General features: G+C 36.1%; 1 protein-coding gene across 1 annotated transcript in view; it reads right to left on the reverse strand.

Moving 5' to 3' along the window:
• Positions 1–15,092, reverse strand: part of fmn2b (formin 2b) — a 293,106-nt gene that overhangs the window by 113,532 nt on the left and 164,482 nt on the right. Inside the window, exons 9-12 of the mRNA XM_028820569.2 lie at positions 6,510–6,601; positions 3,967–4,096; positions 2,106–2,252; positions 1,858–1,917 (exon numbers count right to left, since the gene is read on the reverse strand). Of these exons, the coding sequence (XP_028676402.1) occupies positions 1,858–1,917; positions 2,106–2,252; positions 3,967–4,096; positions 6,510–6,601 (429 nt within the window). The remainder of the gene's footprint in view (positions 1–1,857; positions 1,918–2,105; positions 2,253–3,966; positions 4,097–6,509; positions 6,602–15,092) is intronic.

Genomic DNA, 15,092 nt, shown 5'->3' on the forward strand with positions numbered 1-15,092 from the left:
CCCCCAAAGTTGAGAAAATCCTTTATGAAGTTAAAGGAATTCAATACCAGTTTTTCAAGTCAGGAATCAATTTCTACATGAGCTGACAATCTAAGCACAAAAACAAGGTGGGAACGGCAAATCTGAAAATCAATAAAGGCAAACAGGGATGTAGAAATCCTTTACAAAAGTATTCAGTAAACATGCAAGTTTTAGTTCTGACTTGGGCAAAAACTGAGTTTAAGACTAAAAGATCTGTGAATAAAATTAACAGATATTTACAAGTGATAATCTTTAAAGAGCTATCATGCTCTGAATAAGTATTGTAGTAAATGTTGGGTTAGATTATTCTGCCATTACTGGCAGGAAAATGAATCTGACAAGAACACTGCAAAGGTGGAAGGCAAAATTGCATATTCTAGGGCTTCTTTAACTGCAGTCTGAAAAATTAAAAAAAAAAAATCTTTACCTAATATCAAAATACAAAGTGACTAAACAGATCATTTATATAAAGTACCAAACCTGTGAAAAAAAAATAACGGAAATCCTTATACGCTAACATTTAACCCAAAATGAGTCCCAGTTTCTAATGAGTGTAAAGCTAACTCCACTTTGAAAACAAATATTACATGAAAACAATAATAATAATAAACAAGAATATTCTTAAATGTGCTTTACCCAATTTAGGTGACTGCTCAGCCATATACAAATATAGTAAACTGTTCACACAATTATCTGTTTATGGCTACAATAGATGTATTTGTTCATTTTCAAAAATAATAAATGTGTTTTCTTTTAAGTGAATTCTATAAATTACATTCAAACAATTATAAACTGTGGGAATCTATCATGCAGACTAAAAGCACGCAGATATAATCTAAAACATTTGAAAAGAATAAGCTATTTTTTTCAACAGGTTTGTTAAATTTGTTGGGAAAAGTAACAATTTATTGTTTACACCTGTTGTAGGTATAGTGGGCAAAAGAAACATTTTCTGGAACGTGAATATGATTAAATACTTAAACTGTCAGACACTAATAAAAATATCTGCACAATGTGTAAACCGAGTGAAGTGATAATAAAAATGATATAAGAAATACTTGTACTGTGTATTATTTTATAGCTGAGTCAATTTAAAGTAATCAGTGTTACCTTCCAAGTTCTGTAGGCAATGCATGTAGTCTCACGCCAAGTCCATGATCAAGGAGGATATGTTTATGTTAAGCTCTTTTTCTGTTCCTAAATATTTATATCATACTTGGGTGTTATTACCTTGCTTTCCTTCACTGTAAAATTACCATGCTTTTATTCAAAATGTTTGAAAAATGATCTGCTGCAGAATATGAGGACAAAAGTAAACTGGCTAAAAGTTGATCAGATGTGTTATGAAGAGGCACTGTTAAAGCTCACAGCAGAAAGGGAGTCCAATTTCTCATCTAATCACTCAAGATTTAAGAATCGTGAGGAGAGATTTCTAGTCTAGAAATGTACTTGCTTTTAATCACCATTACAAGTGACAAATCAAGGTTATCATATAAATCAAAACAGGCTTTTTCTTGTTTAACCAATGCACGCACTTGAAGTCTATAGGGATATGTAGGCAGGCCTCCTTAAGCTCCAGAAGTACATTGTGTTAATTGATTCAGGCTTAGTGCTACTATGAGTTCACGTTACAAAATGGCCCCACTCAAACACTGCAGAACGTTTATGCTGAAAGACATGCCAGATTACTTGGTGAGACTTCAACATGTTATCCTACAAGAAGCACATTTTTGAAGTCCATAAGGGTCAACTGACTCAAGAAATTCTGTCAAAGCACAATAGTAGGAACCTCCAATCTTTACAATTAAATGTGAAAATGTAATGAACAATGCATACCTCATCAAAATGTCTCAGATAGTATGATACAATGTATGACGAGAGACTTCTGCTGTTATCCTAGAAGGAAAGGGGAAAAAAAGCTCACTTCAACGTTATTTTTAAGAACTGCTCTATCACTTTCATTTATAACAGATAACTACACACAAACATATAGATTACATGATATGATCATACATTTGAAAAATGAACTATAATCTGCTTTAAGGGAAGAAGCTATAAATGTTTTTCTAGACCATAGTACTTACGCTACTTTTTACATCTTTGAGTTTTGGGAGGATGTCCAAAGCAAAACCATCTGCTTGCCCTCGGGTTCTGTTTCCACCATTCATAAAGTTACCAAAAGCTAGCACCAGACCAAGGATCTTCATGACACTATTACTGCTGTATAAGGTCTACACAAAGAAAAGAAAAAAGCATTTGTTTTACAAGACGTGCTAATGAAGACTAGGTAGATGTGCAAGTATGTGCATAGAATATGAATGTGCAGTCTTTTTAAATCTTTCCAAAGTGTGGTTAAGGAGACATCTAACACATTCAGGTTTATTTAGAAAAGCAATTTGGGATTAAAAAAAATACTAATATTAGTAATACATACAGCAATCACTGGCACACCAAAACTTTGAAAATCTGACTGCTATTAATGCTCTGCGTTTTACAATTTCTCTCTCATTTGTAAAAAAAAAAAAAAAGGAGCATTTTGTTGTGTAAATGGCTACAGTGAAACATGTTGCAAAAAACAAAGAAAATGTATGTTTTTATTATATAATAGTAATAATAACAGCAGCTCACTACTCATAATGGTAAATGCAGGGAAGACCCAGAATCGAACCTGCACCCTCTTGATTCCAAGGCAGCTATTCTTACCTCTACATCAGCCATACAATTGGTATTTGGGCAGCAGTATTTATATATTGGCAGCAACATATAAATTGAATGTTTTTTTATCTTCGGTTATATTTTTGAATAAAGGTGCACTTGTTTTGTTATAATTTTTGTGAAAGTGTTTATCTGATATTTGGACTTCAGTCTTCACACATTATAAATTCCATGTCTGCATTTTTTCATTATTGTAGCATGAAAAAAATTTCTGTTGTAGTTATGTGTTCAACATTTCTTGCCTCGCATTTCCTGTCATCCTACATTTATATAGATCATTGCAAACATGGAACACACATGAAATGCATGTATTCCAATAAACAATATATTATTTACCCTATAAAGCTCCAGGCACCTCACACACAGATAAACAGACTTGAGCTGGGAGAACTTCAGCTGCATTTTTGGGATAGCAGGCTGCTTGTGCGGATTAACACATTGGCAAAACAAAGAGGGAATTTTAGGTGGCCTGGGATTACGATTTTTTTCGTAGGCTTCAGGGATTCTAGTGTTAACCAGAGTACTCGCTTGTAACACAATACTCTTATTTAAGTTAGTTTCTGACTGTGCAGATCATATAGAATTCCGGCAATGGATTGTGACAGCCATCGGTATTGATCATAAAATACAGTAGTACGTCATTAACAAAATAATAGTTTTTGTCTCAATGATTTCCTAAATCTACTTTCACTTTGCTTTTCCCTTATTTGGGGTCTCCACTGTGATCCAGTGTTGTATAACAATAACATGTAAAACACTTCCAAAGGGCCTAATACATTTTATGGGCACTGTACATCCATCAATGAGCCAAGATTTCAAAAATTCTTATTGAAGATAAATTGCTGCGGTCACCAAGACAAGATTATTAAAAAGAAAAAAAAAAGTCACCTAAATATTTTATCTTTAGTGTTATTTATCGAGGTCCTACACTACCCATATATTTATTTGAAATATTATTAAAAAAAAAAAAAGACTTTTGCCAAACACTGTCATCCACATTTGCTCAAACATATTAAGAATAGAAATATTCATCATCATACCATTTTTTTGGATAATTTTAATTTGCTATATGCATGCAAAAATATTTGAAGAAAAAAAAAAATCAGTAAAAATATGCTGTTTTTGTATGGTTTTGAAAACTGAAAATAAAATAGCTGATACTTGAAGGAAAAAGTCTACAAATCTCTAAAGTTAATCAGAAATGACCACAACTTACTACTCTGTACTTACTGAACAGACTTTCTGAAGAATGTCAAGTTTTCTCATAATTGAGGCAATGCTTTCATTAAATGTTGACTGAAAAAGTATGCAAAAAACTCTTGCAGAAAAATTTGGTATTTGTGCGAGTTCATAAAGAAACCTAAAAAGGAGAAAAAAGAACATTTGTTATGGTTCATTTAAAACTGGATACCCATCTGCAGTAATTATAAACACCAGTGCTTAAAGGATTTTAATGGAGTGTACATAACCATTGGTTTCTGATGACCAAGAACTATATAATATGCTAATATTTGATATTTCTTACATGTTAAAATGAAGACCTGTTGCACATTTAATATATTCAAGTAATTCAGCAGAATTCACCACTAGAAATAATTTAAAGCGGGTGGAGATTGATTTGTTTTGGACCTAGTCTTGTTAAACTTGACTTGCTTGTATGGAAGGTTATCTGATATTAATAAAATCAATAAAATGTTAAAAAAAAAAAAAAAAAAAAAAAAGTTGAAGTTACTTTTTTTATAATGGAACATGGCATCCTACTCAAGGAATTTACATTTGGCTCCAGTGGAAAAATTGCTAAAAGCAAATTCAAATAAAGTATCTGAGGTAATTGACAACTTCGCACTAATGTGGTACAAAAATCCAGACTTCACAAACACCAAATGTATTTTTTAAGTATAACCTTGCCGTAGTATGAAAGCAACTGCTATAGCCAAAACGTAAGGATTACAATCAGTACACGTTTTAGTACTTTGAGAGCAAAGAGAATCAATTTGTTTTACTAAGCAAACAATATTAAATTTAACTATTGATAATCAATGATTTAAACTTTAATAATATTTTTATGACTCTGATAATGTATGTATAAATACATATATTGTATATACATATATAAATACATACACAGATTGATAGGCAAACATGAAAGTGCTTTTCACAGAGAATTTGCTTATTCACCAAATCATTTCCTCAAAATCTGCTGTGTGCCTGACTTATAGGCAAACTTTTTCCCAGCACCCCATGATGCTTCACAAGGCCAGCATGACATCACAGCTATAGCAGCTGTGTTAGATGGGGATGTCGTATTACCCAATCATGCATTTTCACAGCTTTCACTCCTGCATAATGTAAGCATACTCAATCTCACACTTTGTGATGCTGCCTGATCTGTTTCATACATGTGTAAATATTTTTTTCAATATACACACGTCACTACTCATTCATTATTCCAGCTGGATTTGCACCCCACATGCATTTACAAAAAAACCTTGCAGTATTTTCATTTGAGGGGTACATTAGTTGACAATAATGAGATTATTAATAAAATACTTTGTTGTTCTGCATAGATTAATTTTATATTGTGCCTTCAATGCTGAATTAAGCATGTTATGGTTCTCACTATCTATAGCGTATCAGGTAGTGACAGCCACTGCGTCACTTCTGTCTCTGCCCTGAAGATTAGAACCCATGAGTGCGCTCACAGAGTTCCACTCTTTGGGGCACAGACTGGTGATGCCATACAGCAACAGCATGAGACTGGCTCGTTCCACTTTTTGGAGTCGCATCTCCATGCAGCTGACACCTCTTCTTGTTTCTGATCTATTTGCATAAATGCTTTGTACTTTTTTCTTCCATGATTATTATTATTATTTCAAATTCTTTCTAACGCTGGGATGGAGAGGGCTCATTTAAGATTTGTTTTGAATCACCACTGCACTGTGTGGCTAACTGAACATGCATGGAGATGAAATTTTGAAAAAAACAAAAATGTAATGAGCCAGTCCCTTGGAGTCACTGCGCGGAAGAGCAATCAGTCCCCAAAGATTGAAGCGTGTGAGCATGATGAGATACATGGTTTTTTTTTTCATCTATTGTTAGTTTGGAGCTATTTGTTGTATTTTGTTTGTAACTATTTTAATTACTGTTCTGTCTGCAGCTTTTGTTGTTTGAGGCATGGTGGCACAGCGGTTAGCACTGCTGCCTCACAGCTCAGGTCACAATAATCAGTCAACTTAGTTGGCAGATACTTCCCTACACCTCAGGGACACTTAAGATTGTTGCATCATAATAATCCACCTAAAACTAGTTCAGTTCCTCCTTCCTCATTGAATTCAATTCTTTTCTGCCAAGTTCAGCAAAGTTCCTGAACACTTACATGATTTTGCTAAACTCGCGATGTTCACCCTTCACTCTATATTACATATTTTACAAACTTAGTTTATATTGAATTACTTTTTTTATTGGAGTTTTGGCCGACTCATTTCATAGCATTTGATTATTTTTTTTATTTGCATGGCCACTAAACAGTGGACACAAATGGAAGAGGAGAACACCTGGTAGGACACAATGCATACTGATGTAGAAAGGGCAACAGTCAGGTTGTATATGACAAGATCAGATAAAACGCTTAAAACAAACAGTACCACTAAGTAACCAGGCTTTAGGTGCATGTTACATGTGCAATATTACCTTACAAGTCAAAACTAAAACCTGTGTAAGTAAAAGAACAAATAAGTTAAAAGCAACAGTTTAATAAAATTTTCATCACTCACTGTTCTGGTTTATCCAATGGTTTTGCGCTCTCTTTTTCTTTTGAAGATTTGATGTGCTTTTCTATTTTATCCATTTCTTCTTGTTGAGCCCTCTAAAAAAGAAAAACACTGGTAGGGTTTTTATTTATTTATTTAATTTATTTTATTTATTATTAAAGTGGCAACCCATTTTCTGAAACTTCATAATTCTGCTTGGATTGAAACTCTAAAAGAAACGTAACAGCAAAATGTAATGTTACATGCCTTAACTATCACAAAAAGAGGCTCTACGATCCTAAATAAAAGGCCAGGGTTAAATATTTACTGTATATACTTGCGTATAAGTCGGGTCTTAAAACATGAAAAATCGATCATAAAATCAGTCCCAGACTTATACACCTGTTCAAAATGAGACACTTAAATTTTATTTATTTATTTTTTTTTTTTTACATCTTCTTGCTTCCTTCAATCTTGCACCAGTTTCTCAGACACATCGAATTTTGCTGCAGCAGCGCAGTTACCAATTTCTTTCGCCACTTCAACGACTTTTAATTTAAAACCAGCTTCATATTTTCTTCTGATCGAACGCTCCATCGTAGATAAGGGATGCTCTTACGATAAAGGTGTATGAGGGTGTGATATACAAAAAACAGAACAGGGCAAACATCGCTTCAGAATAGTTCGGGTATTACCGTGTGGTCACGTAGGCTCAATACATAGAAAAAAAAAAAAGGCAGTGTGCTCCATGTTTACTCTCTCAGGCGGGCGTTAGCATATCATAATCTCTTGGACCAATGGCATGAGTTTTCTTCATTCGACTTACATGACCGACATTATAAAATACCAGAAATTATACTTTAAAAATCAAGTCCCGACTTATCTGCGGGAGAACTTCAACGCGAGTATATACGGTAGATATCAGCGATACCAATTTTTTGCAAAGAAGTTCTTAACTACATACAGTGGAACCTCGGTTCACGAATGCCTCAGTACACGTACAACTCGGTTTACGACCAAAAAGTTTGCCAAACTTTTGCCTTGGTTCACGACCACACACTCGGTATACGAACAAGCCAGTTTACCTTTCGGTTTGTGCGCACTGATGATTTCCGCACGTGTTGCATTGTTCTCGGTCAGACATGAACTGCTTAACTGCTGCAATGTAAGAGAGAGAGAGAGAGGGAGCAGGCAGGCTTGTGTGCTGATGAGAGACAGAGAGAGAGAGCAGGCAGGCTCGTGTGCTGATGAGAGACAGAGAGAGAGAGAGAGAGAATGAGAGAGAGAGAGAGAGAGAGAGAGAGAGAGAGAGAGCAGGCAGGCTCACGTGAGAGAGAGAGAGAAGGCACGCTCGCGTGCTGGAGAGAGAATGAGAATGAGAGAGAGGGAGCAGGCAGGCTCACGTGCTAGAGAGAGATAGCGTGCATGCAGCTGAGAGCAATCCTGTACTTGCAGCAGAGCAGGGAGCCTGGGTGTTTGTCAGTGTTATTCAATGTTTTTACATTAGTTTACTATTACACTGTGCATTCTATGGTGTAATTAACTATATTTGTGCTTAAAAATATTTTAAAAAACATACAGTTCGTACGGTCTGGAACGGATTAATTGTATTTACATACAATCCTATGGGGGAAATTGCTTCGGTTCACGACCAATTCGGTTTACGACCAGAGGTTTGGAACGAATTATGGTCGTGAACCGAGGTTCCACTGTATATACAAGACCTTTTGGTCCTATAATTGGAGCAGAAAAACATAATTCTTCATGTGCACACATTGCTCTTGTTATATATTAGACTTTTAAAACTTCAAAATTCAATTCATTAATTTCTGTTAATCCACTTAATACTTAATAAAGGTAGGACTGAACCTGTGGGGGTGGGTGGACCGAACTATCCCTGCAATAACAGGTGCAAGGCAAAACATCATGGGGTATACTGTACATAGCACAGAGTATACTCAATCGATCCATCCATTACTGGAATTTAATTAATCCAGTTTAGGGTCATGGGAATGCAGAAGCCTACCTTGATAGCACTGGGTTCAAAGGCAGGAGCCAACACTGAACAGGACGTGAATACTTAAAACAGTAAAATCTTAGAAATTATTTCAATCACTGCTATTCTTAAACAGCTTTCACCCCCACCTCCTACTAATAAATGATAAGGCACCCTCACAGTTACTCTACCTGCCTAACTCTGGTCTATAAAGACGAGTGTTTTTAAAGAGTTGCTCCCAGGATCAAAGAGGCATTGGCTCTACACTCCTCACTTTTTTAATCACAAGTGTGATGGCCATCAAAAAAGTAGAGAGTAATAATTTAAAAACAAGCTAAACACAACCTGTTTGATAATTATAAAGCCTGTGTTGACACAGACTTCCAAAATTATACAATTCAATTCTCATACTGAAATAAAGATCAACTACCAATAAATATCAATGAATAAACACATCAAGAAAGGTTCTCTATTAAAAAAAAAAAAAAAATAGGTGTTACTGACAGTTCCATACTAAGAGTGACTAGATGATAATGTTAAAAATCTGCCATGCTTTTATTGCTTCTACAATGCTATGTTTTTAATTAAGCAGTAAAAACCAAATGTACTACAAATTATTTCAGCAGACAGGATTGGCAGTGCACTGTTAGATATTTCCATAGACTGCAAGTAATCCAGGTAGCATGGTGGGACAGTAGGAATGCTATTTCATTGTAACACAGAGATTAGGGTTCACACACCATATGGTTCCTGTGTAGAGTTGCATGTTCTCCGTGTCCATTTGTATCTCCTTCAGGAACTCTGGTGTCCTCCCACAGTCCAAAGACATGCTGGTTAGGTGAACTGGCATTTCTAAATTGATCCTGGTGTATGTGTACCATGTGTGTTTGCCCTGTGATAGGTAGGCCCTCTGTACATCACAGTTGTTGTTCATGCCTGGCACCCAATGACTGCTGGGACAGGCTCCCTGGGGATAAGGAGGTTAGGAAACTGTATGGATGGATGAATGCAAGTAATTGATTTACTAAACCGTTTCTAATCACTCAGTTTTTTTCACCCTCTTTATATCCAATATTTGGGCACTGGAGTCAGAGCCTATCATGACAGTTGTGGGAACAAAGCAGGAATCAAGACAGTGCACACTTACTCATAGCAGGCCTAATTGCATATGCAATCACATAGTTGGTGCATGTTTTGGTAGCTGAGAGATGGAAGTTACTTCAGAAGCATAGAGCACATGATAGAAAACAAACCTTGGGGACAGCAGCTCTTAAGTAATATTCGCAGTAATGTATGTTTCATAATTTTTTTGCTTTTGAAATGGACAAGAAAGGCATAATAGCACAATGATTAGTCATGGATCACAGATTCCAATGAATAAACTGGGAAGGTCTGTGTATGTAGAATTCACATGTGCTCTTGGTCTTTTGCCTGTTCAATCCGTTTTCCCGCAGCATGTTAGAGAAAAAAAAAATACTAATCAACTGAATTTTGACTATGCAAGTTTGTTATTTGATGGACGCATCTGTTCATGTTTGGGTCAAGGATTTCAACGAGTGCCGAGAGAATGGGCTCTCCTGTAATGGCAAAAGCCTTTCTAGAAAACAGATGGCTATTTAAATAGACAATAATATGTTCCACAGTAACACAAAAAATTCAAGCAATTCAAATTAAAAAAAGAAAAATGGGTAGAATGTAGTGCATTTAAGCACATTCTTAAATGAGCACAAATGAATGTGGGATATATTATTATAAGACAGTCCAAGTGGGGAACACGTAACATACTAGTAAAGTACCTTTACTGTATTCTACAAATGCAAAACAGAGTTTTACTGGGCGAAAAACAGAACAAAGAAATAACTGACACATGCTGAATATTTGGAACTAAACATAATCCAGTGATAAACTCATAAAAAAGGAACTCAAAGAAAAAAAGTGTCTGAAAACTACAATATGCAATATATTATTTTTTACAGAATACATTCAAAAAGTGCACATTAAGTCTGCATCAAATGAAATACAGTATTTGAATCTCATTGAAATAAATGTAAACCATCCGTGGTACCAGACATATCTATGACATGGAAGGGAAAGAAGATACCGTAGGTGCTCTTCTAACTTATTTGTTTTTGCAGTAAAATGTAACTCCACTTAACTTTTTACTGCTATGCTTAAAATGAATGCATTTCATTTACAAAAGCCAAAGGCTAAATTAAAATGGGAAAAAAGACTTAAGCGGTTTTTCTGTACTTTATATAAAGTATTTGCAATTTAGAAATGTACTAGATGTTCAATATTCAGTATTTAACTTGGTGCAATCTATTCAGCCATTCACATTCCTTCAACAATATAATAACTTTAGCATTTTCCAGGGCCGACAAGGGGACCACAAGTGAATGACATTCACAAGTTTACCAAAAAAAAAAAAAAAAAGGGGTGGGGGTAGGGGGGGGGTCACACGATACTTCAAACAGAGGCATCAAACAGAGTGATTAGTATTCTGATCACTTTACCATCTGTCTGCAAGGGCAACCTCTGTTCTTAATTTAGAATGCTGTTTTAAAGTGTAAATAAGTTTAATAAGGACCAGATTTTTTGTGTTAGACATGTATGAATGATACCAGTAATTGGGTGTACTGAGATCTTATCAAAAGATCAATAAATTCATTCGTTTGTATTTTCAACTTGTGGATTATCAGTTCCGACATCTTTGATGAGCTAAAGAATGCATGTAAGCACTAAAGGTTTTTCAGACTTCAGTTTAAATGTATGAAAAGCCGATTAAAGAAGAACGCTGAAAGGATGTCAAGAGCCTGTTTTACTCTTGCGTGCATTATTTCTGAAGGACCTTTTAAATGCCGACAGAACAAAAATCATTTTACATTTTCACTGATTAAACATTACTGACACAGATGATGTTGCTGTTTCCTCACATTACAAAATAGATAACGTACCTAATGATATTTATTCTCTATGTTGAGAATATAAACTATGACATGTAAAAGGTGCAAAGAAAAAAAAAAAAAAAAAACACAGCAACCAGAATTTTATCACCAATCATGACGGATTACATTCTAGAGTCAAATATGACTGCAATAAGAGTAATGCTTTTATTTATTACTTAGTCTAACTAAGTGCATTTTTTTTCTCTGCATTATCGCTAGCTTTGCCAGTCCTACTAATCAGAGTGCAGACTGGCAGGTAACTTGATGTCTTGCATATAGTTTCTACAAAACACTTTGATACATTTTTAAAGATAACGGTGTTGAAATATGCAATCATAATCACTTAGTCAAGGTTTATTTGCCAATGATGCTTGCTCACCACTTCGGTCTAAAGCCTATATACATCGGACTTCCAATACAACTCGGAGTCCTGCCATGTGCAAAAGTTCGCTGATGACACTGCTATCGTGGGCTGTATCAGGAATGGGCTGGAGGAGGAGTATAGGGACCTAATCAATGACTTTGTTAAATGGTCCGACTCAAATCACCTACACCTGAACACCAGCAAAACCAAGGAGCTGGTGGTGGATTTTAGGAGGCCCAGACCCCTCATAGACCCAGTGATCATCAAAGGTGACTGTGTGCAGATGGTGCAGACCTATAAATATCTGGGAGTGCAGCTGGATGATAAATTAGACTGGACTGCCAATACTGATGCGCTGTGCAAGAAAGCACAAAGCCGGTTATACTTCCTTAGAAGGCTGGCTTCCTTCAACATCTGCAATAAGATGCTGCAGATGTTCTATCAAACAGTTGTGGCGAGCGCCCTCTTCTACGCAGTGGTGTGCTGGGGAGGCAGCATTAAGAGGAAAGACGCCTCACGCCTGGACAAACTGGTGAGGAAGGCAGGCTCTATTGTTGGCATGGAGCTGGACAGTTTAACATCTGTGGCAGAGCGAAGGGCGCTCAGCAGGCTCCTATCAATTATGGAGAATCCACTGCATCCACTAAATAATGTCATCTCCAGACAGAAGAGCAGCTTCAGCGACAGACTGCTGTCACTGTCCTGCTCCACTGACAGACTGAGGAGATCGTTCCTCCCCCAAACTATGCGACTCTTTAATTCCACCAGGGGGGGTAAACGTTAACATTTAACATTATACAAAGTTATTGTCTGTTTTTTTTCACCTGTATTATTATCATTCTTTAATTTAATATTATTTATTGTATCAGTATGCTGCTGCTGAAGAATGTGAATTTCCCATTGGGATTAATAAAGTATCTATCTATCTATCTATCTATCTAATGGCTTGACAATATTTAGGTGACCGAAACACTGCATGCAGTTCTCTCCATACCTGTGGGAGTTTTCGCTGGATTTTCTCTCACATCTCAAAGGTAGAGGAGTTAGTTTTATTGGACGTGTTAAACTGGGTGAATGACTGTGCAGTGCCATGCGTCTGTATCCAAAGCTGCTTGGATGGGCTGCAACCTTCATGACAGTGTATTTTTATAAGTGCGTTCAGAAGGTCGCAGTGGTAGTGCTGCTGCTTTGCAGTAAGGAGATTGTGGGTTCGCTTCCCGGGTCCTCCCTGTGTGGAGAGCGCTTTGAGTAGTGACAAAAGCGCTATAGAAGTGTAAAGAATTATTATTATAAGGTCATCTAATATGTTAGATGAATAGATCAAAACTGAGCAGATCCATCTACCCATAATACTGCTATTACTTCTACTACTATTAAAAAGGTTAGCTTTCCAATTCATTAGAAAAAAAATGACGTGCTCATGTTTTTTACTTCTTTACTCTACATTTCCTGGACATCTAAGTGGAAGAATTTAGACAGTATTGAAGTGACACTGTCTCGCAATATGGTGAGCAGGAAACCAATGTTTTTAAAGGTTTTGTTTCTTTTGAAGATAGTGTAAAAATTAAATAAGAGATTTCACTTCAAGTTATTAGAGGATACCATGTCCTGAGATGGTACTGGCATTGCAATGGATATTTAAGGTGAATTTTGTTGTATGAAGACCAGTTATGTTGAAGGCTGCTTGTGTGTTGATGCCAAGGTGGCGACAAACTGCCTACTGTTTAAGAGCAACTAGGGAATATTATTTATTTGCAGCATGACTTTGGTTAATGATATCTCCTTTGACCTGGTTTCTTTTAACAACTGACTTTTCACTAAATGTAAAGTTCCACATTCGTGTGCTGATATTTTAAATATACAAAGTGCAATTTCCTCCAACTAATTATAGTAAGGTACACTCTTGATCTACTGATGTCACTTACTGCATATGTAACGCTATTAATTTGTACTATTTCATTGATGTGCATGATGATTTATACGTGTTCATTTGTGGTCTTCCAGAAGAAACCCACATAGATACCTGCTATAACGTTTTAAGCAAATACAGAAAGAAAGGAGTCCTTCACCAGTGCTGGCATAGTGTTAACAGGGTAGTATACAAAATAAACCAATTATTCTGAACAACTTTTCATGTCTCCTTGTCTCTGACCAGACATCTGCAGTGGGTTCAACTTTCTGACTCAGCGGTCTATGATTGTAAAGGCTGCCCTCTAAGCAATACCTCCAATAGAACTGCTATTAAATTAAAAGTAAAAACACACAAAATGAAGGGTGTTCCTAAATGATCACCACCACCACCTTTTATTTCAAAGTGATCCCATCCGCTGCACCTGGGAGAAGGCTCATAACTGACAGTGCAGCTCCTAAAGAAATGTACATCATAAATGCAAAATAACATTCAGAAATGGATTACTATACTATCCTCTTCAGTGACAGATTAAGGTGAAGGGTGTTGTACCGTGGTAGCCATAATGGATACAATGAGAAGTCAAGCAAAAATGACACCTTTTATTGGCTAACTGAACAGATTATACTTTTATGCAAGCTTTCGAGGCAGCTTAGGCCCCCTTCTTCAGGCAACAAAAGCTTGCATATTGTAAATCTGTTCAGTTAGCCAATAAAAGGTGCTATTTTGCTTGACTTCTCATTGCATAATGTAGATTAAGAAAATTTGTAAAGGTTTTAAAAATCTCTCAAAGCACAACACCACAAAGTTAAACAAGAAACAGATTAAAAAATATGGCCTGATGTAAATTTCTGTGTTCAACAGTGCAGGTGCACTAGTCAGTAGGTCTATGTCAGTTATTAAGGAATTTCACTGCCGACATGATAAATCTATATACCACCACCTTTCTGCAGTAAAACTGTCTGAACTCATCAACACACACCACTAAGGAAGCAGTCCTGCATGAGGGCCCAATTAACCACAGGGCACAGTCATGTGCATAGCTGATTTAGAGATGCCAATTAAACAAACCTGCACATTATATTGCAAGACAAAATTTGCTTGCATAGCAAACACCCTAGTTAAGTACAGTATGTCTTTAAAATGAAATATAAGAAAATGAGGAGTAGTATGTGGACTGGATGGAATACTGCATGCTATGTACATGTGAGCTGCAGGTATAAGGGACTCCAGAAAAGTGTACAATATGGAGACTGAAATGTGTATTTTTCCTTTCATATTTTCTTTAGGATAGGAAAATGACACATTTTATTGGCTAACTACAAAGATTACAATATGCAAGCTTTTAAGGCTACTCAGGCAAGATCCTGCCTGAAGAAGGGGCCTGAGTTGC

The sequence above is a fragment of the Erpetoichthys calabaricus genome, chromosome 15, assembly GCF_900747795.2.
Source record: "Erpetoichthys calabaricus chromosome 15, fErpCal1.3, whole genome shotgun sequence".
In the NCBI taxonomy this organism is placed as follows: Eukaryota; Metazoa; Chordata; class Cladistia; order Polypteriformes; family Polypteridae; genus Erpetoichthys; species Erpetoichthys calabaricus.